General features: G+C 46.5%; 2 protein-coding genes across 3 annotated transcripts in view; both read right to left on the minus strand.

Moving 5' to 3' along the window:
* Window positions 1–246: 246 nt before the first annotated feature.
* Window positions 247–9322, minus strand: KCNK7 (potassium two pore domain channel subfamily K member 7). Its single transcript, XM_030217989.1, has 3 exons — window positions 8681–9322; window positions 1471–1866; window positions 247–1109 (listed from the first exon to the last, which is right to left on the minus strand). Exons 1-3 carry the CDS (start codon window positions 9018–9020, stop codon window positions 907–909), a joined length of 939 nt encoding a protein of 312 aa, XP_030073849.1. The 5' UTR covers window positions 9021–9322; the 3' UTR covers window positions 247–906.
* A 10569-nt stretch (window positions 9323–19891) lies between these two features.
* Window positions 19892–27046, minus strand: part of MAP3K11 (mitogen-activated protein kinase kinase kinase 11) — a 75953-nt gene continuing 68798 nt past the window's right edge. For both annotated transcript variants that reach the window (XM_030218613.1, XM_030218612.1), the window contains exons 9-10: window positions 26171–26701; window positions 19892–20799 (exon numbers count right to left, since the gene is read on the minus strand). In XM_030218613.1, coding sequence (XP_030074473.1) covers window positions 20234–20799; window positions 26171–26701 — 1097 coding nt within the window. In that variant the 3' untranslated portion in view covers window positions 19892–20233. The remainder of the gene's footprint in view (window positions 20800–26170; window positions 26702–27046) is intronic.

Genomic DNA, 27046 nt, shown 5'->3' on the forward strand with positions numbered 1-27046 from the left:
TCTGGTTTATTAGGTCTGAAGAGAAAGCTGAAGTGTCCAATGTGGAGACACAGGAGGGCCCCCGGAGGAGTCTGCAGCCGAGGAATGGGTGTGAGATTCCCTCACCCAAGAAACCTAAGAAAGGAAGTGGGGGGGGGGGGGGGGGAGGGGACAGTGACCATCCTTTGACAGCTCCCACCACAGGGGTTTCAGGAAGGCCTGGAATCTCTGACCCAAACAGCTTGTTAGAGGAAGTAGTGCGATAGGTAAGGGAGAAAAGGCCTTTATTTTACATATCATGAATACAGCACAGGCCACTGCAAAGTGGAGTACATTTGAACACCATCTTTAGCTCTTTCATACTCTCGCTTTCTCCTCTCTACAATATGTTCTCTCAGTTGCAGTGGGGCTCTTATAACAATAAAAAAATATACCACATATGGCCAAAATTTAAATGTTTGTTCAACCTAGCCAGGTTGGCACTGGAAGGGACCACTTCTGAAAGTGTGTGAAAAGACTTTAGTTCTGCTTAGTCCCACAAAACATACAATCAAACTCAACATTTTAAGAAATAAAGAAAATTTAGCCCAGTACATTCCAGTTGTGGCTTTTTGACGTGCCTCTCATTCCCAGCACTCAGGTCCTAACTTTCCCTCAATAGCGCCAGTTTATAATTTTAAGGACACAGTCTAGGAGTCTCCCAAAATGGACCTGGAGATTCTGAGAGATTCTGAACTACGGAACCTTTCAGTAGGGAAGTCCCAGAAGAGAAATGCCCAGCTGCAACTGGCTTTTGGTATTCAGGCTCCACAGAACGATGCTCTAGATCCTGGCTGATTTGGTATGAGCTGCAGACTTTCCTAGGCTGTTATCTTGGAATTTGACACTGCTCTTGCCTTCAGGTACTTGGTCAGTGCAGTATTTTCTTCAGGGACCATCAACAATGGGAAGAGTGCCGGAAGCTTCCGTCACTGACAGCTCATCCTGGCTCAGGATGCCCTGCAGGTCCTCTTTCCTGGAACGCTGGCTATCCAATGAGCAGAAGAGGCGGAAGAAACGGCGGACCTCCTGGAGTCTATAAAGCGACTCCAGCGCCACAAGCATGGCGACCAGTCCTATGATGAGGTAACCTACAAACAAGGGAACAGACAGCAGCAAGGGTGAGAAGTGAAGAAAAAGGGGAAGACAGCCCATCTGACTCAGTAATTTGAAAAAAATAAAAACAGTTTTCCCACAGCACAGCCATGGGATCAAGGTGGATTCTCAAGCCCTCCCTGGGAAAACCAGGGGGCCTCCCTTCGCTCACTCTCCATAAGTCTCCTGGAGAAGGACAGAAGGGAAGATGCTGAAATTTACCAAAGATGCTACAAGTGCTATTTTGAGCTGGACCCTAAAGCGAACAGGAGTTGTGATCAAGACCTTGTCTGACCACCGTCTAGGCATGGTGAAAGAAATGCCTGATCTTCTTTCTAATTTCCAAAAGGTACTTACATGTGATACTGAACTTGTAGAACTCCTTGAGCAAGGGGTTCGAGGCTTTTCCTGGGATATAGTCCCCGAGCCCAATGGTGCTCAGGGAGATGAAGCAGAAGTAGATGGACTCAAGGTAGTTCCAGTCATCTTCAACAGCCCAGAAGATGGTTGCAGGAAGGAGGATGAAAAAGCCAGTCACTGTGAGGACCAGGAGAACCACATGGACCACAGCAAGGGGCCTTTGCGGGAAGCCCCAGCGCACATGGGCATAATGCAATGGCCGGACAGTGAACAAGGTAGTGAGCTGCCGGATGATGAAGGCAAGGAAGAAGAGAGTAACAGGGATGCCCAGGATGGTGTAGAGGATACAGAAGATTTTCCCTCCATCTGAAAGCGGCACTGTATGTCCATAACCTGCAGAGGAGCAAAAGGATAGATACAACAAGGTTCATTCAGACAGTACCACCAACATACACAGCACTGGCAAAAATAACCCACACATATATTAAAAGTCATGCCCCTTTCACCAATTCCAGCGATTACCAGAAAGGGATAGAAAAAAAAAGGGGGGGGGGCGAAATTCAAAGGTACTTGTCCACTTAGCAGCTGCTGCTAACCAGATAAGTACCAGTAAGAGCGATATTCAACTGCACTGACAGGGATAGTGCCACCAAATATTTCCTCTGACCACCCTAGCAGTATCCGTGGTCAGAGCTCAGGCTGAGCTGGAGGTTATCTGGCTTGCGGTCTGAATATTGACACTAACTAGTTAGGACCAGTCAGTCAGTTCAAATTCACTGCTGTTGACGTCTGGATAGCAGTGTTGAATATCCTTTTTTTTAACCATAGCAGCCAGCATAAAACAAAACACTGACTGCTGCAGGCTGAATCTCGGAGGAGGAATTAACATATCAGTCTTCAATTCCAGTCCTGAAGAATCCCCAAAAGATGCATGAGATACACCAACATATAATGGAAAAGGTGGCCATGCAAATCTCTCTCATGCATATTCATTAATCATTCACATTAAATAACTATTCAAATGCAAAACAATCACATACTTTTTATTATAAAAATTATACAATAGAACAACCCTCACTACACATACTAAAAACTATCTCTATAAAAGACACAGACCGAGGTTTTTGGTGTTTGGACTTCTGTGAATATTGTATATGGGAGGGATTGTTTAGGCTCGGGCTGTGTCTATTATAGGAATAGTTTTTAGTATGTGTAGTGAGGGTTGTTCTATTGTATAATTTTTATAATAAAAAGTATGTGATTATTTTGCATTTGAATAGTTACTGATGTAAATGATTTTTGATTAACAACTATATTGACATTGTTTGAACCCATTTGTGTGTTTAATGCATATTCATTAGGGATATCCAGAAAATCTGGCCAATCAGTGGCCCTTCAGGCTTGGAAATAAATACCAATGGCCTACAGCAGTGTTTCCCAAATCCGGTCCTGGAGTACCTCTTGCCAGTTAGGTTTTCAGGACAGCCACAATGAATATGCATGAAATATATTTGCATATAATAAAAGGCAGTATATGCAAATCAAGTTCATGCATATTCATTGTGGGTATCCTGAAAACCTGACTGGCAAGGGGTACTCCAGGACCAGACAGGAAACAGTGGTTCCAAATTCAGTCCTTGGGACACACCCAGCCAGTCTGGTTTTCAGGATACCTACAACGAATATGCATGAGACATTTGTATGCAATGTTTGGTAAGAGCTTCAGAAAGCTTTACAGGTTAGTACCAGCTGTGTGATTCTTTGTTATAAGTAAATGTTATTATTCCATCATGGTAGGTGGAATAGATGTTTTAGCTATTCTTGGGACCTACACATCTTTCCCAACAATCAACAATGTACTGATAGATTATACAGAATACAGAGCTCTGAACATAGTGAATTAAGGACCCCTGATACAGGCACATGCTGAAAAACATTGCCAAGTTGGGGTCATAATAATATGCTGGTTTGAATACTGTAGCCCCTGTGACATCCGTCTTTCCTGTTGCCTGTCTCTGCCCTTTGTTCTCCTGTGTGGTATAGTGGAGTTATGGTGTCCTTCTGTGCTTTGGTTTTACACGGGACCACTGCAGGGAGTGTGGGACCCTCATATAGGGGCCAGGACTGCAGGACTAGAAAGCACTGCAGGGCTGTGGGAACATCACATAGGGCTGTAAAACTAGGGAGCACTGCAGGGAGTGTGGGACCCTCACATAGGGCTGTAGTACTGGGGAGCACTGAAGAAATTGTGGAACCCTCACATAAGCTTTTGACACTGGGGAACACTGCAGGAAGCATGGGACGTCACTTAGGACTGTAGTACTGAGAAGCATTGCATAGACTGTGGGACTCTCATATAGGGCTGTAGTACTAAAGGGCATTGGTGTGGGGGTCCCTCACACAGAACCGTAGCTCCTGGGACCACCGCCTAGGACTATCATAATAGGGAGCACTCCTAGAGAATGTGGGGACTGCACATCGTTAAGCTTCACTACGGGATGACATACAGTGGCACATGCCACCCTCAAAAATTTGCTTGTTACCCCAGGAATACTCACTCTCCAGCATCACATGGTCTGGCTTTCTCCCTCTTCCCCCCTGCCCCTTGCATTCTTATCTCTTTCCCCCTTTCCCCCTCTCCCTTGGCTGTCCTCCAACATTTCTTTGGGCCGCTGGCAGTATCAACAAGAAAACCAAGTTGCTTCGACTGCCCCTGGAAGCTTCTCTCTGCTGTGTCTTGGCTCATCTGACACAACTTCCAATGTCTGTGTAGGATGGATACAGCAGAAGGAACACTTCCAGGACTGGGTGAAGAAGCTTGATATCTTTACCGACACTGCCAGTGGCCCACAGGAAGCTGAACCACTACTGAGCGGAAGGGGGAAGGGCAAGAGAGATACTGGATTGCCTGGGGTAGGTGTAAAAAGAAGAAACGCCAAACCACATGGGGGGAGGGGGAAGGGTAAAACAGCTGCATTGCCAGACCATGAGAAGGGGAGGAAGGGAGACAGATGCCAGAATTCATGGAATGGGGCTGAAGGACACAGATGACAGAACACGGGAGGGTGGTGGGAAAGAAAGATGCTGGACTAGAGAGTTTGGAAGAAAAAGAGAGCTTAGATGAGGGGGTGGGGAATAGAAGGGGAGAGATGCTGGATCCCCAGAGGGAGGGAGATCTGCAGTACCATGTGGAGGCTGCAGGAGAAAGAAAAGAGGGGAAGAAGCTGTACATGGAGAGAGATGGGGACAACAGGGGTGATGCCAGACACAGGGGAAGGGATGGAGACACAAATGCTAAACATAAGAAGGCGACACGGAGGGAAGATGCTATTCAGGAAAGATAGAGATGCAGAGGAAATGATAGCAGACAAGGAGAGAAAAAAATGGCAAATGAACAGAAAACGGATGACACTCAGGGATAGGTGAACAAGGGGAACAGCAGAAAATGACTAAGGGTGGAGGAGAAGAACAGAGCAGATGTCTAGGACACAATGATTGAGCAGGAAAGTGTTGGAGGGGCAAAGCAGAGAATTATAGATGGGAGAGATGGTGGGATTTTTGAGGGGATAGTGAGGACTTGGCAATTGGTAGAAATCTAATCTGGTCATTTTTATTCCGCTTAATTTTGGAGGCTCAAGGTGGATCCCAAGGAACAAAGGAAGTGTGGACAAATCCCACAGAATTACAAAAGGGATAGAGGGAGATCAGAAAAGCTGGTAGGTAAATGATAGATGACAAGGGAACTAAAGGATCTAAGGGTGAGAGAAAGGAATAATGAGGGTAAAATCAAATGGGCAGATATAAACAGAGAAAATTGGGAAAAACATAAAAAGGAAAAATGTAGAGAAGGAAAGGAAAGACAAGAGGAGAGAGAAGGTATGTAAAGGCAAACCTGATAAAGACTGACATAAGTAAAGTGGAAAAGAGCCCAATAAGAAAGAAAAAAAAAACGCCCAGAAAATATAGAAAAGAAAAATATTTAATATTTTTAGTGTGTCTGGTTTGGGAAATGTACATCTTTTCTATTTTTTTTATTTTGCAGAGTACAGGAAAAAATGCATCGTTTCTCTTTAGCAGTACTGTACTGCTCTGAATCTGGCTTTCTTGGGCAGAGGGGAGGAAGTGGGGGTTCCATTTCAGTTTTTATATGTATGCTTATTATAAATTCTCATTAGACCAACAGCAATCAGATACACCACCACCAATCCAGAACGGTATAAGACCACAAAAAAAGAGAAATATAACAAAGTACCAGATGTCTGGACCCACTTATTTCTCTGCTGTGGTATTATAAAAATGTACTCCCCCCCCCCCCCCCCCTTTAATACCCTGGTCCTCCCTACTGGAACCACTTATGTTGATCCTTTAGAGCAATCCCAGCCGGAAGCAACCTTACAAAAGCATTTGGTCCTTCAGCTATATAGTAAGCCGTATTATAGAAAATCATTAGCACCATATCTATATTAGTTTAATTTATTTTATTTGTTACATTTGTATCCCACATTTTCCCACCTATTTGCAGGTTCAATGTGGCTTACATAGTACCGTAAAGGCGTTCGCCAATTCCGGTATGAATACAGTAATGTTGTGGTAGAATAAGGTTCGTGTGTACAGACACATTAGGGAATCGTACAGAAGAAGAGTTATTATATGTCCATTACGAGCTTTGGTTTCGTGGTGTTGCAGGGTACAAGCATTTAAGTTGGGTCGGTAGGGTATGCCTTTTTGAACAGGTTAGTTTTTAATGATTTCTGGAAGTTTAGGTGATCATAAGTTATTTTCACGGCTTTTGGTAATGCGTTCCATAGTTGTGTACTTATGTAGGAAAAGCTGGATGCATAGGTTGATTTGTATTTGAGTCCTTTGCAGCTTGGGTAGTGGAGATTTAGGCATGTTCACGTTGATCCTGTTGTGCTTCTGGTTGGTAGGTCTATGAGGTCTGTCATGTATCCTGGGGCTTCGCCATAGATAATTTTATGAACCAGGGTGCAGATTTTGAAAGCAATACACTCTTTGATTGGGAGCCAGTGCAGTTTTTCTCTAGGGGTTTGGCGCTTTCGAATCTAATTCATGCTAATTAGGTGTTATCATTAGTATTATGCCAACATTGTATCATATCTCTGGTATTTGAATTCCAGTGCAGTAAATGGCATAGCCACGGGTGGGCAGGGACCCACCCAGTTTTGCTTCGGGTCCACCCCATGACAGAACACATCATTAGTGTAGCTAGTGGGGATCCCCGGGTCCCGCCAACTGACGAGTCCTTTCTAGAGTTTCCTCCCCTGTCAGTCTCATCCCCGAAGCAGTCAGCAGCACATTTTCAGCTGATGACCCCACCACTCCCCCCCCATGCATGTGTGCATGGGGCATGCTGTTGAACTGAACATGCACAGGAGCCTGGCGTGGGGCAGAGCTGGTGTCAGCGGCTGCAAATGGGCTAACAGCCAAGAGAATGAGACTGCTTGGGATTTTTCAGCTGGCGGGGTCTGGGAATCCCCACCAGCCAAGGTATGTATTGTTAATGCTGTGGGGGCAGGCGAGGGGAGTAGCAGGCAGAGAGGAAATGCAGGTCATGCCCACCCGGTTCACTCCCTGGCCCACCCAATAACTGAGGTCTGGCTATGCTACAGGTGCAGTTGTATATTTTTGATACTGTTTCACAGTGGTTCTATTATTAGGTGTCAATTTACTGTTTTCAAGTTTACCTCATTTATTATATTTATACTTAGTTATTTTACTATTGTTATACTGTTAACAAATTTGTAAGTTTTATGTTAAACTGTATCTGCTGTACACCGCCTTGGGTGAATCTCTTCATAAAAGCAGTTAATAAATCCCAATAAATAAATACATTCCAAAGCCACACCCCCTTATTTCCTCTATCCCTTATGTCCCCAAAATCCATCCCCTCTCCCTCACTCTGTGCATGGTTTGTGGTTTAATTGGATTTATAAATTTGACATACTGCCACATGCCCACAAAAGACTCAAGCAGTTTAAAATAAGAAAAAAAAAAAACAAATAGGGGTAAAATAAGAAAGGGATAGAACAGGGGAGACATGCAGGTATCAGGTGAAGAAAGGACCAAAGATTTCAGTGAACAGGAGAGTTTTTAAGTGAAGAGGAGGATAAAGGTTGATTTTTGACCTGAGGAGGCAAGGAGTTCCACAATTTAGGCCCAATGAAACAAAGGCCATTTTTCTGGAGATGGTAAGTTGAAGATCCGAAGGGAGAGGGAGATGGAGTTGATTGTGATCCACAGAGCAGAGACTGAATGAGCGGACATTGGGAATATGGAGACAACTGATATATAACAGGGCTGAAGGAAGTCTGCCTTTAGGAGAAGAATCTAGTTTGTAAGGGTCTATCCATGTGAAGGATTCTGCTAGCATCTAGTGTCTGTTTAGGAATCTGTAAGAGTCCAGCTTGTTCCAGTTTCCCAGCAGCAGGTATACTGGTGCTAGGACCCAGTGTACTGCCTTCAATGGTGGGTTAAGGCTGTTGTAGTTTGGTAAGTTTGTTATATAGGTTTTTAATATCTTTTTGCAGGGTTTTTGTGTTATTTTGCAAGTGTCTGCCCTATTTAAAAGCAAGTCCTTGGCACAAAAAAAGAATCCAGTCTGATTTAAACATTTAAAAAAGTGTCTGTCAGTGAAAGGTGCTGCTCCTGGGGTGATAATCACAATTTGAATATTCTTTGTATGGCAAGCTATAAGGAGGATACAGGCCTGGGTGTGAAGAGTTTATAATGAAACTATGTCCAATCCTGTAGAGAATCCAAATCACACCACACAGAATAATTTGCTGAATTATGCTATTATAACAACAGTTTTACCTGGGTAGCTGAAATTAGCTGGAAGGGGAGGGTGTCTTTATGCATAGAAGGGGAGGGTGACTTATATTGCTGATTTAAAGGAGGGGGTAGGGAAAGAGTGTGATGACATGGTGGTAGACATAATGCACAAATGTTGCTTTGGCTCCCCTTCCATAAACTAGCTTGCTCTCCTGTTATTCTGTCTAGAAAACTAATGCCTCACATTGGGCTGTAAGTAACAGGAGGAGGAGAAGTACATACAGTGTGGGATCCTCACACAGGACTGCACTGCAGAGATTGTGGGTCCCTCACAGGGCTGCAGTACCGAGAAGCACAGCAAAGGCGCTTGTATATCCCAAACACTGGATTGGAGGGGAGGGAGTTTACTGCCTACCTGTTGTGGTCAGCACCGTGGTTACAAAGAATAAGGAGGAAGAAAAAGACCAGTTCTCGCTGGTAGAGATGTTCTCCAGTGCAGAGACGCCATAGTTGTCTGCAGCCAGCACTTGCTCTAGCAGCGACTGCAGTCCATTGTCAGAGATGCAGGCGTGGCCCAGTATGAAACTGCTCCGGGCCTCAGCGACCTGTCGCCGGAGCCCCATTTCATGTTGCTGTTCCAGGGCCCCAAACACCATGGCCCCAAATACTAGAAAGAGAAAGTAGCCGCAAAGCAGGATGACATAATTCCAGGAATGGGGAAGCTTGGGGACATCCAGGGTTCTCACCATCTTCATCCTCTTCAGTGGCTGGGATTGGGAGGGAGCTGGATAGTGAAATTAGGCTTTTGGCTGCTTTTACAGAACTCAGAGGGCCAAGGTATGCAGCTGCTGGCAGTGTCCCATGTCCCAAAGAGCGCAGATGCGAACCCCAAGGCTTGCTCTGCCCTGTATCATAATCTCAAACATGCAGGAACAAACTTGTTTAACAACCTCATCTACAGTAGACCATGCCCGGTGAGTAAGAGAGGCGTCACCTGAGCACTGCAGGAAGAGGAGGGGAAGGTGGAAGCCCTGTCTGAAAACAGAGCTCTTGAATGACCCTGAATCACTTTCTGGAAATGACGTTTACCTCCTAGCTTTATTGTTAGAAAGCAAACTCTCCAATGCATGGTACCTGTACTGAAAAAAGCATGAGCCAAGTTCAACATCCTTTCCCATTTCCGGCTCCAGTACTCATTTGAAATAGGAGCAGGGACCACAATTCCCAGAATGCATTCAGATGCAAAATCAGAAACTAGAACCGGAATTCAAATCACTCCACAGAATCATGTGAATTTGCTGATCCTTCTCTCCCCTCATCCCTCCCACGAAGCAGCTAGAAAGCAAATAGAAGTGTTGGTGTATGCATAGATCCAAAACTAATCACAAGTTTGTACACATGACGTACCATAGCAGCACATGTACCTCTGGAGTGAAGGCGTGAGGACGGAAGGGGCAATGTTCCCTTATGGCAGGGCATAAAGTGAGTCACCCGGAGAGCTGGGACATCAGAGCGGCCTAGTTACCCAGTTCCAGGAGGGAGGCATTTTGGCCAGTTCTACTTTTGCACTTACATGCCAAAACAGTGTGGTGTGCTATTTCCAGTCTAATGAATATGCATTAAAGAGATTTCAATGCCTGCTACCTCCATTGTATGCAGACCTCTCTCATGCATAGTCATTAGGGACATCCTAAAAAACTGATCAGTTGATGGCCCTTGAGGACTGGGAGTGAAAACCAAAGCAACAAACTCTTCCTCCAGCCACACTTGTGGAAAACAACCACATGGAAATGCCAAACTACCCAGTTCCAGGCTGGAGATTTTTGGCAGTCCTGGATTTCAGACCATCCCATCCTGGTGCATTATGGGAGTTGCAGCACTGATTTCGATGGGCAGGATTAGGCACTACAAATCCCACACTACTTTGGAATGTACGTTCAAAACCAGGCTTGGCCATAAAACAGAACTGCCAAGTCTCCTGCTGTCTCGCCAGAGATGGAAACTGTCCCGCTGAGCTTAAATTTTGCACGGTGATGCAGCAAGAGGCAGGCCCACACAGGCACAGGCATGTGACAGTAATGTAAGAGGTCACCTGATGTACCGGCACATGCATGTGACAACCTTCTGAACTCATGCAATTCAACACAGAGCGGACTTACACTTCCCACCAGTCTGAGACTACATCCCCATATTCTTTGCTGCCCCCCCCCCCCCCCCCCAAAAAAAAATAACTATATCCTGGGCCTGGCTGAGGCAGCAAAGGATCCAGGAACATGGCAGTGAGATTTGGCTTCAACTGCAGCCAGCTGGCAGAGGATCTGAAGATACTAAGGCCACCAGAGGATTCAGCTCAGACTGCTGCTGCTGCAGGCAGAGGATCTGGGGTTGCAGCCAGCTGGGTAAAAGCCAGATCCTCCAGATTTAAGGTGGTATGGACTGGATCCAGGAGAGCTAGAGAATCCATATTTTATCCAAACTCTGGAGAAGAGATCCTAGAAATAGAGTTAAGAAAAGATGGGCAGAGGAAAGTAGAAATCAGAGCTGTTACTGGTGTATTCCAAATGGGACTTGATATACCACCTTTCTGTGTTTTTTTTGCAGCAACATTCAAAGCAGTTTACATAGTATATACAGGTACTTATTTGTACCTGGGGCAATGGAAGATTGGGTGAGTTGCCTAGAGTCACAGGGAGCTGCATTGGAAATTGAACCCAGTTCCCCAGTATCAAAGTCTATTGCATTAACCACTAGGCTGCTCCTCCACTCCACTCTGAAAAATGTGGGATTGAGGTGTGTGAAAGGGAGTGGAGCCTAGAGGTTGGATGGGCAGGGGCAGGTCAGAATGGGGCTGGGCTAGGGCTTGTACTAAAATCTCCCCCTCAAAGATTGGGCCCCCTTGGTAGCTCTGCAAAACTTGTCTGCAGCCTGGAGCTGGGTAAATTGGCATCTCTGCAACTAGGCTGAACAACCTGATCCCTTTCTAGTTGCTTAGAGGCCCGGCCCAAGCCTTTTAACAGTCTTCTCAGCCAAAGTATTTCAGGGAGGGGTGGTCATTACTTTGGGACAGTAGGAGTCTGTTGCTGTGGCAACCAGCCACTGGATGTTATTTTAAGCTCCCTTTGTTTTTCTGGGTCACTGCTTGTGTGAATAGGGAGTGAGAGTGGGGAAATGTAATTTACTACTTGGCTTGCTCAAAGAAGTATTAATGGCTCACCTGGCAGATCAGTTACAGTGCCCTACCTGAGTTCTAGGGCTGAATTTAGGTGGGTGCAGGCCCTGGGATGAATTAGCTGCAGCAGGGCCTCCAAAGACTGACAGGCTACTGCCAGACTCACAGTTAATTATAGTAGTGGAGCTGGAGCTACATTGGTGGCACAGAGTTCCCTAGCCTCCACATTTGCCTGACAGGGTTGATCCACGCCTGGCTTTAGACCACTGCATGCTGGGACTTGTAGTTTTGCTTTTTTTAAAGCACAAAACTGCAAAATCAGTACTACAAGTCCCTACATTTAATCAGAGCTCTTAACTGCTAAGTTACCCAGTGCCAGAAGGGAGACTTTATGGCCAGTCCTGGTTTTGAACTCACATCCCAAAGAGGAGTGGGATTTGTAGTCCCTGATTTTACCAGTTGAAATCAGCACTGCAGATCCCATAATACACCAAATGGGAGCGGCTTAAAATCTCCCGTCTGGAATGGGTAACATTTTCCTTTAAACCCTCTAAAGTGCCTCTATTGGGTTCAAAGCCTAGGCTTAGCTTCCCAGGGCCCTGATGCTCAAAACCTAATGCCGAGATTAAAGGCAATTAGTGCCAGGCTAGCATGCATGTTAATATGTGCAGAATGTTCAGAGGGCTCTAGCGCAAGAAACAACGTGCGTGCCAAAGATGGCTGTAAATCCTATTTAAACATACTCAAACAGATGTTAATAAGCTCATTTGGTATTCCCTCCAATGCTCAGAGAACAGTGCAGGAACAAATGCTGCCCTCAACGCTGGAAACTTACTGCCAGCTCAGGGGTGGCGTTGAAGGTTTTGAAGAGAGGGTTTCTTCAGTTTCTCACTTTAAACTCAGCCATATGATAGTGCAATTCTGAGCAAAAGTGAAAGCACAGATTGGCACCTGTTTTTCTACACTTACATATGAGTCTCTCAAGTGAAAACATTTTTTGAGAAGCTTTCTGGTCTGCATGCGCCAACCGTGAAACTCTTGTCTGCATGCACCAGGCACATTCCCCCCCCCCCCCCCTTGCTTTCAGTTTCATAATGCCTGTAGGGTTACCATATTTGCCCTAAGGAAAAAGAGGGCTCATGCCCCACTCCCTGGTGCACCCCACCCCACCCTTGTCACTCCCTGCCCCGCCCTGGTCAGTCCCTGCCCTGCCCCGCCCCTCATCCCCCCATCACACCCCACCCTGCACCCCCTCAAATAGAGCCAGATTCCCTCTCTCTCCCCTCATGTATATCCTCTCCCCAATTTTTCAGCCTCACTCCACTCACATGACTCCATTCACTACCCCTCCCGTACCTTACTGTAGTGCCATAGTGGTCTAGTGGCCTCTTCAGGGCAGGAAAGAGCCCCCTAAGAGCCCCCTCTTTTCTGCCCGGCGCGGCTGTAGACCTCTCTTGCTCCCGGCACCGATTCAAAAGGGCTGCCGAAGTCTTGCAAGGCCACCGCTTGAACTCTCTGCAGCCATTTTGAAGAGGCACCGGGAGCATGGCAGTCTGCAAACGTGCCGGGCAGGAAAGAGGGGGCTCTTTCCTGCCCCGAAGAAGTCACTAGACCACCAGGGCACCACACTAAGGTAAAGGAAGGGAAGAGAATAGGACACCCTGTCGGAATAGGCTCCCCCTTCCCCAGAATGTTGCCCAGTTCCTAACAAATCTAAAACCCTCCTCCCTGCACCATCGTCTCATCCACACATTGAGACTCCGGCGCTCTGCCTGTCTCTTGGGCCCTGTGCGTGAAACGGGTAGCATTTCAGAAAATGCTACCCTAAAGGTTCTGGATTTGAACTTTCTTCCTAAGAGCCTAAATTTGGCTTCCAGAACCTCTCTCCCACATTTTCCTATGCCATTGGTACCCACATGTACCAAGCCAGCCGGCTCCTCCCCAGCACTATCTAAAATCCTATCTAGGTGATGCGTGAGGTCCGTCACCTTAGCACCAGGCAGGCAAGTCACATGAGCAGTCTGTTCTAAGCCAGCAGAGAAGTTACCCAATGTGTGGCGGTTCACTTTCTCCTCCTGCCATGAGATTGCTGCAGAGGTGGGGAAGAGAGAGTGAGGATAGACCCGATGCCGGCACTTTGAATTCTGTATGTTCTGTGCTAATTCTGCACTGTGCAGAATTCCCCCGGGAGTAACCAATGAAAAGGTGTTAGCTAAACCTAAAGAATAAATGTATTTCTGAGGCTAAAGCGGTTCTTTACATGCAGAAATGGCCCACTCATGGGCGTAGACTGGGGGGGGGGGCGAGGGGGGGCAATGTCCCCCCAAATGACGACTGGCGGCGCTAGTAAAAAAAAAACAAACAAACAAGCATGCACGCTTCGAGTCGTCTCTCCGTCCGCTTGCTTCCCTGCCCTCTCAGCATCCCACCCAAAGGAAATGACATCAGCGGAAGGCGGGACGCAGACAGAGAGGGCAGGGAAGCGAAGCGGACAAAGACGAGCGTGTCTGTCTACCTCCTCTCTTCCTCCCTCCCTCCGGCGCAGGCAGCAGTCCTCTTCAGCCCTTCTGTGCTCCTGGCAGCGGTAGCAACATATACACGCTGCCTTCGGCGCTGCCCCGAAGTCTTCTCTTCAAGTTCCTGTTCCCGCATAGGTGGGAACAGGAACTTGAAGAGAAGGCTTCCGGGGCAGACCGAAGGCAGCGTGTATACGTTGCTACCGCTGCCAGGAGCACAGAAGGACTGAAGAGGACTGCTGCCTGCGCCGGAGGGAGGGAGGAGGAGATGGGGTAAACGGACTCACAATCCTGGACCTCGCAGGGGGGGGGGCAGCAGAGGGAAGGAGCAAGAGATGGATGGGACTGGGAGGGGTGGGGAGCAGAGGGAAGGAGCAGAAGATGGATGGGACTGGGAGGGTGGGTGAGAAGAGGGAAGGAGCAGGAGATGGATGGGACTGAGAGGGTGGGGAGCAGAGGGAAGCCTACTGGAAAGAAGACACTGCATAAAACAGAAGACACTGGGACCAAAGCGAATAGAAAAACGAAATGATCAGACAACAAAGGTAGAAAAAAGTATTTTATTCAGAATTTATTAATTGGAATATGTCAGGTTTTGGAAATGTGCATCTGTGGTATGGGAAAGGGGGTGGGAAAATACTATTGGAGAGGAAGAGGGAGTGCTGGGTAAGGAGGAAAGAAGGAAGGAAGGAAGGAAGGAAGGAAGGAAGAAAGAGTTGGCTTTTTTGGGAATAACCATAATGTATATGTATGAGATATCTCATACATATTCGTTATGGTTATTCCCAAAAAAAATGCCAGCTTTTGCTCCCTTCCTTTCTTTCTCCATATTAGCATAATTTGCATATACATATACGCAAATGAATATGCTAATATGCCCTGCCCCTTCCTTTGCCCCCCCCCCCCCAAATGAAACAGTCAAACTACGCCTATGGGCCCACTCAATATGCAGGTATACTTTAGTGTGCACGGCCTGTATCTATTTACATAGCCTTGGGCACACATTTGGAACAGTGGCATAGCCACAGGTGGGCTTGGGTGAGCACACCTGTGATGTGGCTGGTGGGGATCCCCAAGCACCGCCAGCTGAAGACTCCTGGCATCTCTCCCTCCCCTCCCCCGCAGGTGATCCGGCATCTCTCAACCCCACCCCAGAGTCTTTCCTCTCACGTGGTCCTGCCTATGTGGAAACAGGATGTTACATCAGAGGGCAGGACCACCAAGACGAGAGAGCAGAGGGGGCAAAATTCCCCAGGCCCGGTCTCCAAGGGGGCCCAGCACTGGGGACTGTCTCTGTCTTGCTCTTATTGGGACCCAGGTGAGTATGTTAACATGATAACCCGGTCCCAGAACACAGGAGCAGGAGAGAGACAGACCCTGGTGACGGGCCCGCCCCCTTGGAAGCCAGGGAGGAGTAGACGCACTGACAAAGGAAGGTAGGGGCGGGGTGGTCTGACCAAGTGAGGGTTGGTGGCAGTGGCAGCAGCTGCATGCTGAGTAGGGGGGGCAGCAATGTCTGTGTCCTGAGTAGGGAGGTTGGCAGCCCTGTCAGAGGGAAGGCACTGGGACCGGCAGAGCTGTGTATTAGTTGCTGCTGGTGAAGAACTGAACTGTTTAAAAGGTATATGGGGGAAGAGATACTAGGTGGGGGGCAGGGGTCTCATACACACCCGAAATTGAGTGTCTAGTTAACGCCACTAATTTGCGAGCATAGGTTATCGAATAGTAGAAGTTATGTTCCTAAGTTAATGGTCCTAACAACCACTGATCAGTGATAATCTTAGCGGAGATTGGGTGGCGACGCCGGTAATTGGGAAACAATTGGGCAGACTTCTACGGTCTACGCCCTGATCGTGACTGAATAGATATGGATGGGCTTGAGTGTAAATTTTAAGGGGCTTCAACGTTAGCTTCAGAACTTAATACAAGAACAGTACTGGACAGACTTCTACGGTCTGTGCCCTGAGAAAGGCAAGGACAAATCAAACTCGGGTATACTTATCAAGTATCACATACCATGTAAAATGAGTTTATCTTGTTGGCAGACTGGATGGACCGTATAGGTCTTTATCTGTCGTCATTTACTATGTTACTATAATTGGAGTTATTTGGCTCTAATTTGCACTTATACATATAACTGCACTTTGGAACAACTGTATAATGTTAGCACCTAAATTCTATAGTGCGTAACTGTGAGAGTGGTGTGGATGAGGGCGTAGTAGGATGCCCAAGCTGTTATGTGCTAAGCCAGTGGTTGCCAAAGTTTTCCAGTTCACGGCACCCTTAGTGTCAGAGCAATTTTTCACACACACACCCCCTCCGGCCACATTGGTCTCTGCATTATCACCCCGGCCACATCAGTCTCTGCACCCTCCATGGCCACATAGGTCTCCACACCCCCCCCCCCCCCCCCACCACCACCACATAGGTCTCCCTTTCCCTCCAGCTGCCTCCTCTCACACCAGCACAACTCTCCTCCCTGAATGTTCAACACACCTCTCCATTCCCTGTAGCCCCCTTTTTCCAGAAAGTCCAGTGCAGCCGCCCCTCTCCTCCCATACATCCAGCACACCTCTGCCTTCTCCCAATCCAGCATTGCTTGCTACCTTCCTTCCTGCAGGTCCAGGATCGTCACTGCTGTAGTGCTTGCAGCTTACATTTTTGGCCCGTCCGCGATTCACACAGGCACTCTGGGGCCTTCCCAGTCTGCTTCGTCTGGCCCTCTCTGATGCAACTTCCAGTAAATGCTCAGGTAGTAAATAGCCGTGCACTACTTTTAATTGTAGTGCATGGCCATTTACTGCCCCCATTTTTAAAAAAAGACCCTTTTCCAACTGCAGTAAAAAAATGGCCCAGCGCGTGTCAACTTCATGAATCCAAACTACTGCAGGCCATTTTTTTACCACTGCTCAGTAAAAGGACCACTTAGGCACCAGCATTTATGCCAATTGCCAGCACCTAAAGTTAGGTGTTTATTCGCTTAGTGCTATTCTATAGAGGATGTGGATCCTTTACAGAATAGCGCTCAGCACTTACATTTGTCAGCGCCATTTATCATTTATATAGAATCTAGTCCTATATGTGTATGTGCACAAAGAAAAGTTCACTGGGGCCTGGGCTGCTCTCACAGCACTATTGGTAACTTCAAAAAGGAGCTACCAATCAAGATGAATATACAGCACCACGTAAAAAGTCTTCACACCTTGGTACATTTTTCACATTCTGCTCTCTAAAAAATATAATTTCAAAATGCTTTAAAATTGGAGTTAGTTTCACTGATGTACACAATATACCCAATTATTGAAGTCTCCATAAAGTAATTTAAAATAAGAAACCAAAAATCTTGATTGCATAAGTCTTCTCACCATTTGACTCAGTAGGGCAGGCTCAAGGCATGGACCAGTGAGGCATTGGCTCAGGATTCCAAGCCTCAAGGGCGCCAAAAGTTTGCCTTACTTGCTCCCCTGCAGTGGCAAAAAAATGCTCCTCTCGCTAGTAGTGTGTCCCACACCGCCAGCTTTTTTTCTCTCCATCCCTGGGTCAAGCAGCCCCCCCCTCTCTCTCAGGCCACCCTCCACCTGTCTATCTTTAAATGTGGTTGTCCCTTACACTACCCATACCAACCCCCACATTTTCCCTCTGCCACACCCTGCCCACTTTGACATAACTTCCTTTTTCTGCAGGGGTGCGGCCGAAATGCCAGAGTTGGTGGGGGTAGTGATAGTGAAACACTGCCTGTGCTTGGGAAGGGAAAACCACCTTTAAAGGTAGATGGGGGAGGATGGCTTGGGGAGTGGGGTTGCCTTTCAAAGTACATCAGGGGAGGGGGGTGGCGAGAGAGAGAGAGTGCCGATGGGAGAGGGAGAGGGGGGGGGGCAAACCAAAGCTCAGGGCATCACAGTCCATTGTGACTCGGTATTTGGCGGAAGCCTCTTCTGCAGTAATAACCACCATGAGTCTTTCAGGGAAGTGTGTATGAAAGCTACATAGTGGGATGGTACAGTTTTTGCCCATTCTTCTTGGCAGCTTAGCTCTTGCAAGTTAACAAATCATCTGTGGACTGCAGGCCCAAGCTTGGCACAGATTTTCTTTTAAATTCAGGTCACTGGAGGGCTTTCACATTCCCCTGGCTGAACTGCTCCATTGTTTTAGTTTGCCCTTAGTTCAACATCCTGCTGAAATATGAATCTTCTCCCAGGTCTACATAAGAGTAGCCATACTGGGTCAGACCAATGGTCCGTCTAGCCCAGTATCCTGTTTTCCAAACAGTGGCCAAGCCAGGTCACAAGTACCTGGCAGACAGGAACAGGATTTCCTTTAGAATCTGTTTGGACTTTGAACCATTCATCTACGATGCCAATCCTGTGCTTCACTGTAAGGATAGTCTTAGTAGGGTCATACGTTGTGTTGCTTTATGCTTCACATATTGCTTAGGTTGAGACCACTTTAGTCCATCACACCACAAAACCTTCCACCTGGTGTGTAGTATTTCATATGTGTTTCTTTGCTTATATTACATAGCACATCATCTGCCTTTCCTTCAGCACATCCTTCCTACTTACTATCCTCCCAAGCAGGCCATGTTTGTAATCTTGAAATTACTGGATAGTCAGTATTTTCCCCAGTCTCAACCAGACACCTCCGTGATTCTTTTAAATTAATGTTAGGCCTCACAGTGACCTTTCTCAGTCCACAGCTTCTGACTTTGGAGGGACAGCCTGATCAAGACAGTTTTTTGGTGATGTCATACTGCTTCCATTTTATAATGATGGACCTGATGGTGACCCAAGTCTTAGTCAAATATGCTGGAGTTTTTTTTTAGCTTCCCCCCAATCAGTCCCTTTGAATAACTCTGTCCCAGAGTTCTTTTGGCAGCTCTGTAACTGACATGTTTAGACCTTTGCTTCAAATTCACTTCATACCACAAAAACAGCCTGATTTTTCATTTAGGCAAATGCAAATCATCTCAACTACTGGGGCCTGACACATAGGTTCTATTTAATGTATTATGGATTTTATTAAGGCAATTTTTAGAAATGGAGCTAATTTAGTTTGCCACGACAAAGGATGTGAAGACATTTTAATTTCTTATTCTTCAAGTTGGTAGGATTAATTGACCTTTTTTTTTTTTTTTTTTTTTGCAAAACTGGCATTCCTGTCTTGTTTTTATAATTTGATTATGTTAAACCCCTTGACCTGCTAGCCAGTTAATGTGGTATATCAAACATATTATTTTTTTGAGCATTTCTATAATTGCTCTTTCATGATGTTGAAAATGTAAAGTATGTTGTGTACATCTGTGAACCAAGCTCCAACTTTTAACATATTTTGAGCTATATTTTAAGAAAGCAGAATGTGAAAATGAACAGACGTTTGAAGACAAGAGCTGTAGAAGTACACTGAAAACCAAAAGAACACACAAAAACTTGTTGAAAACACTCTATATTTATTAGCTCTGTCTTTTCTCTTTTTGGGTTTCAGTCCACAGGCAACAGTATAGGCACAGGTTGCCTTGTTCACAGAAGTATAGCAAGACCAGTCTAGTACAGTACAGACCATGTTCCGCAAGCTCACGATCACATTTTATTCTGGATTTTGTTTTTCTTCAGTTGTGTACAAGATAAAGGGCTCCGATACCTTGAGAAGATAAATTGGGACCGAGACAGAACACAGTAAAAAAAAATTATGTTAATCCACTCTTCTCCATTGCAATTCAAAAGTGTCAGAACAGAAGGGCCTGGAGGGAAGGAAATGAGAGGAAGGGAAAGGTGGAAGGATTAGGAATTGGATGTGGGTGAGCAGGGTGGTGGAAGATGCAACACAGGAGAGTATTAGAAGGAAGAAAGACAGGTGGGAAGGTTTAGAAGGAAGATAAGAAATTGGAGTCCTAGTCATGATGGCGGTCTTTAGTGATACGGACATCTCTTTAGTGGGAACATGACTGTCTTCCTGCTCACCTCACAGGTTTTGGGTGATAATGATGGTGGGTCACCATTGAGGTGGGCTGGATGTACTGGCATGATAAGAGGTAGTGGGTATAACACATAAGGCATCTAGAGTCAGGCCTGAGGCCTTCCATCTGTCTTCTCATACATAGCTGCTTGGGCCTTTTTGCTTTGGGCCCTCCAGGTTCTGTGCTCAGTAGTAAATGCCCTGACATAGCTATCCCTCTAGATGTCCCCAAACCCTTTTCACACTCTCAGCCCCTTGCTAGGGCCTTCCCTAAAGGGGCTTCAAGGGAAACATCGTCGTAAGGATGGAGCTATGATTATTTCTAATTTCTTCAAGGACCACCGCTGATCCCCTTCCATGGGTTCGGGGTCTCCAGTTCATCATTCAGTAAGTATGCAGTAGTGGTTGGAAAAGACCGAGGAGGCACTCTGGGAGAGACGGAGGGACTGCGCTGTCCTGCCTGGGGTTTTGAAGCAGGTGAGAGATGGGCTTTGGGAAACTCAGTCCTAGTGGGGACAATGAAGGGGTCCAAATCACTGGAGGTGAAAGGTGAGTGCTGGGGCTGGTTTTCTCTCACAGTAAAGCCAGGGACCCAAGCAGAGTCTAAGGGGAAGCAGGGGCTGGAAGTCCTTGAGGAAAAGGGATCGGAGTTCGAAAAGGGATTTTTGGAAAACGTGTTTTTTTCTTTGGCTGTCCGTGGTCCTGGGTCAGGCACTGAAGGTACCCTGGAGCCTGCCGAAACAAAACTCCAGGGGTCTATGCGATTACGCACGGGAGATGGACGAGGCCTGGGAATGATCTTGATGCTGGAATGTGGAAACTTTGGACTGGCTTCACCTGGGCGAGGGGGCTCCAATCCATCTGGGTTCAGGAATGATGGAGGTAGAGAAGTGGCACCTGATGAAAAGACAAGATGAAATTAATTTAATCCCATCCACTGGCCCACGCAATCTATTCCAAGGAGAAAGCACAGGTTGTACCTATTGCTTACAAAAGGATAGCTGATGAAATGAGTCCAGACTATGCTACTAGATAGAACAGCTGGGCCAAGCTTTGTCCTACTACATGAACACTGGGATTTGTCCTTTCTGCCTCTCAGAGATACTGGAACTACAAGTCCCATAGACACTCAGGGGAGAGAGGGGCAGTAAAACTGCACCGCCTCGCTCAGTCCCTGATAGCACAAAATATCTGGCAATTCATCTCCCAGGTGAGGGCAGCCACTTGACCTAGGTTATTTGAAACAAGCTGAGTCATTCCTGGTTCTATGCCCAAATGTGCCTACAGCCTTGTAGTTTCTACAAGAGAGAAAGTACAAGTCCCAGCATGCAGAAGGGCATAAACCAGACCAGTTTCCTTATCTGCCTACAAACTCCATAGCTAGCTCTCCCAAAACAAAACTCTATCCAAAGGAGGGGAAGTCATAGAACTAAGGGACTATAAGATAGATGTCTGTGTGTTTCTTTGTCCCTCTCTGGGAGTTTAAATACTGAATTACTTTCCCACAGAGTGGCCTATGATATAATTTGGTTTTCTTTGATCCTATGGCTCCTGATTCACCAAGGAATTGTGAATTCCTGTGAACTACCATAGTTTATGGAGACACTAGTTTTATTTCTATTGTTTTCCTGTGCAGATTCTGGTGTTCTTTTATTGCTCAGAAGCAAAACACCCTGTATTGACATTCCCAGGGATCAGATTGGGGGGGGGGGGGGGGGGGGGGGAACAGAATGTCAGACTTCCCAGAGGCCTTAGGCTGACACAGAGTAGGCACTGAAGCCTCAGTTAGACTAAGGGTTATGCACAGCATAAGGTAATTCTGACAGGGACATGATATAAAACTACAAGAGAGACAGAGGAAGGACATCAGAAAATTTAGTTAATGGCGAAGGTGGTGGATGCCTGGAATGCACTACTGGAAAAGAAACAGTGATGGAATTGAGAACAGAGTTGGGGGTAGATATGCAGGCAGCGGTGGTCAGAGGTATTTTTGTCCGCTTCCAGGTTTATCCCCAGATATTCAATACCAGGCCATGTCTGGGCACCGGCATTGAATATCCGGTCACAAGTGGCTAACACATATGTGATTAAGTGCAATATAATAAAGATTGGACTATGTTTAAAGCAATCCTATTTATGCATTTACTTTATGCAGTTAAATGCAGAATATCAGAACTATACCATATAAGTACTGACTCCACCCTGGACTACCCACAAAATAGTGCCACTAAAAATGCCTGGTTAGTCAGCTGAAACCTGGTGTAAATCCTCACACAGACCCCCCAAATTCTATGATAGTGTGTTGCATCTTTAATGAACACCCTGACCTGCCTGGGATCCTCCCACGGCCACACCCCTTTTTCAGTTGTGTGCTAAAAGATTTATACATGCATCTTTATAGACTAGTGCTTAACAAGAGGTGCATGTAAATCCAAATTGTTGCCAATTAATGCCAATAATTGATTGCGAGTGCTCAATTATTGGAGCTAATTGTCTCATTACTCTAATTTGCAATGCAATTTTGAGCACTATATATAGCATCCAGGTGTATGCTACTTCTGCATATCCTTACAGTATAGTGCTTAGACACCCTACTAGCACTTTCACGGCTAAGTGTACATTCACTCCTAAACAGTGACGTAGCTATGTGGGGCCAGCCCCCGTAGATTTGGCCCTGGACCTCCCTGCTGACGACCCTCTCGACCCCCCCCCCCTCCCGCCGACAACCCGCCATCGCCTACCTTTGCTGGCGGGGGACCCCCACCCCCGCCAGCCGAGGTCCTCTTCTCTTCTTCCTTCGTTCTGTTTCTGAGTCTGACGTCCTGCACATACAGACTCAGAAATAGAACGAAGGAAGAAGAGGACCTCGGTTGGCGGGGGTATCCTGCGAGCAAAGGTAGGCGACGGTGGCGGCGGGGGATCTAGAGGGTTGTCGGCGGGTGGGGGGGGGTCAAAGTTGTTGTTGGTGGTGGCGGCGGCAGCAGGGTTGGCAATGGTGGTGGTGGGGGGTGTCGGCAGCACCAGTGGGGGGTGGGCTAAAATGTGCCCCCTCACCTCGGTCTCTAGACCCCCCTCCCGCCAAAGTCTGGCTACGCCCCTGCTCGTAAACACTAGTATTCTCTACATTTAACATGTGCAAGGGACATGTAAACGTGGGCACCTCGAGTACAGAATTGCCCTTTACATGTCAGTCAAGCTACACATGAAGGTAACAAGTTAAGGTTTTAAGGTGACTTAAAATTTAAAAACGCAAAATAAAACCCCAAGCATTTTTACATAGCAATGCCAGAGCTAAGTAGCAGAAAAGGACCAACCAGTCCAGCCAGTTTACCCAGTTATTCTGGCCCCAGTTGCCAGTCACAGAAGCCTGAGCACTTGCAAGATATCACGCCTTATCCACATCAGTCTTTATTATTTTTCTCTGCTTCTCTAAGCCTGATATTCAGAAATTGCATTTTCACTGGTAGTTGGTGAGTGTTTAGTGCATCTGTAGATTTCTAAATCTTATATGGGATAGCATCGGGCCACAGATATGACTCAACAACCCAACAGTATGTGCATATGAAAGGGCACCACTGCTTATATGTTTAAATGCACTCAGCATATATATTGTTTTAAACATTGACACTGGCATTAAATTAATACAACTGCAGCACTGTACTGACATGGGGCCACTAGTGCTTTGGGTAGATGAAAATACATGATCCCAAACTTAAAACACCCAGCTGACCCTGCATCCCTGACTTCCCACCCTCCCCTCATGACGCCACCCCTAGGTCTCCCTGGCCTTGCTGGACATTAGAAACACAGTAAATGATAGCAGATAACGATCCAAGCTGTTGGTGGATGGGGATGGGACCGGGTTGGGGGGGGGCAGAGAGTGGGGAGAGCAGTTTCTTTGTGAAAGAGGAGAGGAGAAGGGGAAGAAGTGCTGATCTGGGAGTGGGCAGTTTGTAATATTGTTCAAATTTGCTATGGTATCATTTAATATTTGCTTGGTACACTTGGTTAACTTTAATTAAAAAAAACAAAAACAAAACATCTTCAAGTAAAAGATCAAACTAGCCTATCCAATCTGCTTAGTTGAGGATCTACTTTGGGTAAATACATATACAAATTTTTATAGGTCGGCCTACACCACATCCTCCATCCCCCATGTCTTCTACCCACATCTCAACTTTTATCCTACCACATGACCTCCAAACATGTCCAAAATCTGCCATATTGAGGGCCTCTACCCCCTCTCCTAATCAGCCATTTCAGGCCTAGTCTTCAACTTTGCTTCTTACAAAGACAATATTTAAAACAAAGCCTAGGCCCTCTTTTGTGTCTTCCTACCAAGTTTTATACAATCCCCAGAGCCATAAAGGTTAATAGGTTGACCTCTCCAGGCTGAGATTTGGGTTTGATGATGCCCCCCCCCCCCCCCCCCCCCAGGCACTTGGAAGTTTCATACTGTTCTATACTGCCATGTAGCTTTAGAACCCTCACTTAGCATGCAGAGTACCTCAGGGAGCAATGTTCAAAACTATCGCTGGCGGTTAACATGCAGTTAATGCCAGGTTGGCGTGCATGTTATACAGCACCAAATGCTCAGAGGGTTTGAGCGTCGGTGTTAACATGCACACTAAAGATGGCTGCAACTTGTATGTAAATGGATGTTAATGAGGTCAGCAAGTATTCCTTCCCAATGTACAAATCAAAGTACTGCAATGCACATAAGGAAATGATGGCTCTAACGCCAAAAATGTAATGCCAGGTCAAGGGCAGAGTAGGTACTTTTCAGAAGAAGATTTCTTGTCAATTTCTCACATTAAACTGTAAGTTTTACCTTCTTTTGCAAGCAGGAGGCCTGTGTAACTTTAAGCGCTGCTAATGAGAAACAAGCCTGTGTGCAAGTCTGAGCAATATTGAAAGTGGAAGCATACATCGGTGCCTGTTTTTCTGTGCTTAAATATGAGCCTTTTAAAACTTTTTAAGTGCAAACAATTTTTGAATGGCTCAAGAATAGCGCCGAAGTGCACTTGCACTTCCAGGTTTGTCTGTACATGCACACAAGAGATGCGCTTATCGCAAACCCCTTGTGCACATGTGCCAGGCATGGCCCTCCCCTTACTTTTCGTTTGTTGGTGCAAATTAAGTGCGCATAACATTTGCATATGATTTCTTATGAGCATCGTTTCATGCTGTTGTTGCATTGTGGGCTTTGACACCCAGCTTTGAGCATTGCCTCCTCAGTGTACTCTTAGAAGCTAAACATCCTCAGAACAGAGCTGCTAGGGGTGGACCCAGTCACTATCAGCCTGCTTGGATTCTGGGCAGCTGCAGTCTGCTGACAGGAAAGGAGCTGTCCTGAGGCCTGTAGTTTTACAAGCTCTGCTTCCTTACCTGCTCCTTATCGCCCATCCCCCTGCCTCTGCTGTCAAATGGGTTATTTTGCAACTAGAGCTGTACCGAATAGCATATTTTACTATGCGGCCAAATACAGATATGAATAATAGGCATTGAGCTTGACCATAACAAATAATAAAAGAAGCAACGTGAAATCAGAGATCAAAGACCCAGACTGTGGGAGTTAGCTAGGCGGACTCCTGCGGTCAGTGCTGAACCTGGAAATTTAATGCTAGGTAATTTCCTGTGACCGGCATTCAATATGTCAGTGTTTTTTGGCCTGTTTCAATGTAACCGGCCAAGCCGATATTCAGTGCTGGCCGGTTAAGTTGAAACTGGCCAAAAATAGGCCTGCTAGTTCGGTAGCCGAATCTGGCTGCCAAGCTTTATCAGCGACTTGCTGAATATTAGCGGATAGTCGGTTATATCATGCAATAAACGGTTATCTGCTAAGTGCTAACTGGCAATATTTAGTGGGAGATAACTGACGATCTCCTGCTGAATATTGCCTGATAGCTAGTTAAGTTCCATTTAACCAGGAAGGAGCCGTTCCTGGTCGGTTAAATGGTTTTAAATATTGGGCTGCAAGTTTTTATTTCAGTAGGATTTAGCACAGTAGAGCCCCAAATTTAAATCACTATTCGGCTGAATATAAATAATGTATTTGGGGCACTATTTGAGGCTGAATTGAATCAAATATGAATATTTGGTACAGCACTAACTTCAACCTCCCAACTCCATTCCCATCACTGTCTATTTTCCTGCTCTGATGAATACATTTTACACATTATAGCACCTTGCTGACACTCACAGATACTCTCTGTGTCAGCTGTAAGCAGGCTCAGAGACTACATCTATAGCTTGGTTCCATCCTTACCAAGTAGTGCTCTGCCCATGCTAGGGCTCTGTTCTTCTAGCCTGGGACTCTTTGGTGACTTCTGCCGTCCAGGAAGATCCTTCCCGTTGCCCTCAGCTATCGACTGGTCACTCAAGTCTATCAGCAGGCCTTCGTTGGGGTGGGAATTGGTGGCTGCCATACTAGGCTCTGTCTTTTCTGCCTCGGGTGGCTCACTCAACTCTATCAATATTTCAGGAGGTTGCATGGCTCGGGGCACAGGAGATGCTTCCTGCCACTCCTGGTCTTGGCTGTCCGACGTCCCTTCGTCTTTCCCTCCTGATCGTGGTGCTGGCTGGAGATCCCTTCCTAGACCAAGGGAGGCCAGCAGGGCGGCCCCCCGGAGCAGCGCCTTCTGGAAGATTTTGGGAGGTGTTGTCTTGTCTGGTGCTGGGGCGGAATGTGAAGCCACCGGGGTGGACTGGCCAGGAGAACTGTTTCTTCTCAACTCCTCTGCAGACTGCTGGCGTACGGCACCTCCTACAGGGCTTGAGGAGAGCTGTGTGACATCTCCTGGGAGGAGAGGAAGAAACAAAACCAGGTCAGGAATTTTTTTTCATTCCTGTAATAAATTTTGTGAAAGAACCTTCCTCCCTTCCAAGGGATGGAAAGGAGATCAATTTAATTTGATTTGAATGCATATAGTCTGCTTAACCAACTGCGTTCAAAGCAGATTACACAGGTAATAAAAGGAGTGGCCTAGTGGTTAGAGTGGTGGACTCTGGTCCTGGGGAACTGAGTTCGATTCCCACTTCAGGCACAGGCAGTTCCTTGTGACTCTGGGCAAGTCACTTAACCCTCCATTGCCCCAGGTACAAATAAGTACCTGTATATAATATGTAAGCCGCATTGAGCCTG

The sequence above is a fragment of the Microcaecilia unicolor genome, chromosome 11 (assembly GCF_901765095.1).
Source record: "Microcaecilia unicolor chromosome 11, aMicUni1.1, whole genome shotgun sequence".
NCBI classification, from domain to species: Eukaryota; Metazoa; Chordata; class Amphibia; order Gymnophiona; family Siphonopidae; genus Microcaecilia; species Microcaecilia unicolor.

Excerpts from the sequence above, each read along its gene's own strand:
- KCNK7 (XM_030217989.1), bottom strand. The coding sequence starts at position 9,020 with ATGAAGATGGTGAGAACCCTGGATGTCCCCAAGCTTCCCCATTCCTGG. Across the intron at positions 1,867-8,680 it reads CACGGTGCTGACCACAACAG|GTTATGGACATACAGTGCCG; the intron begins GTAGGCAGTAAA and ends GCTCCTCTGCAG. Across the intron at positions 1,110-1,470 it reads CTACAAGTTCAGTATCACAT|GTTACCTCATCATAGGACTG; the intron begins GTAAGTACCTTT and ends CCTTGTTTGTAG.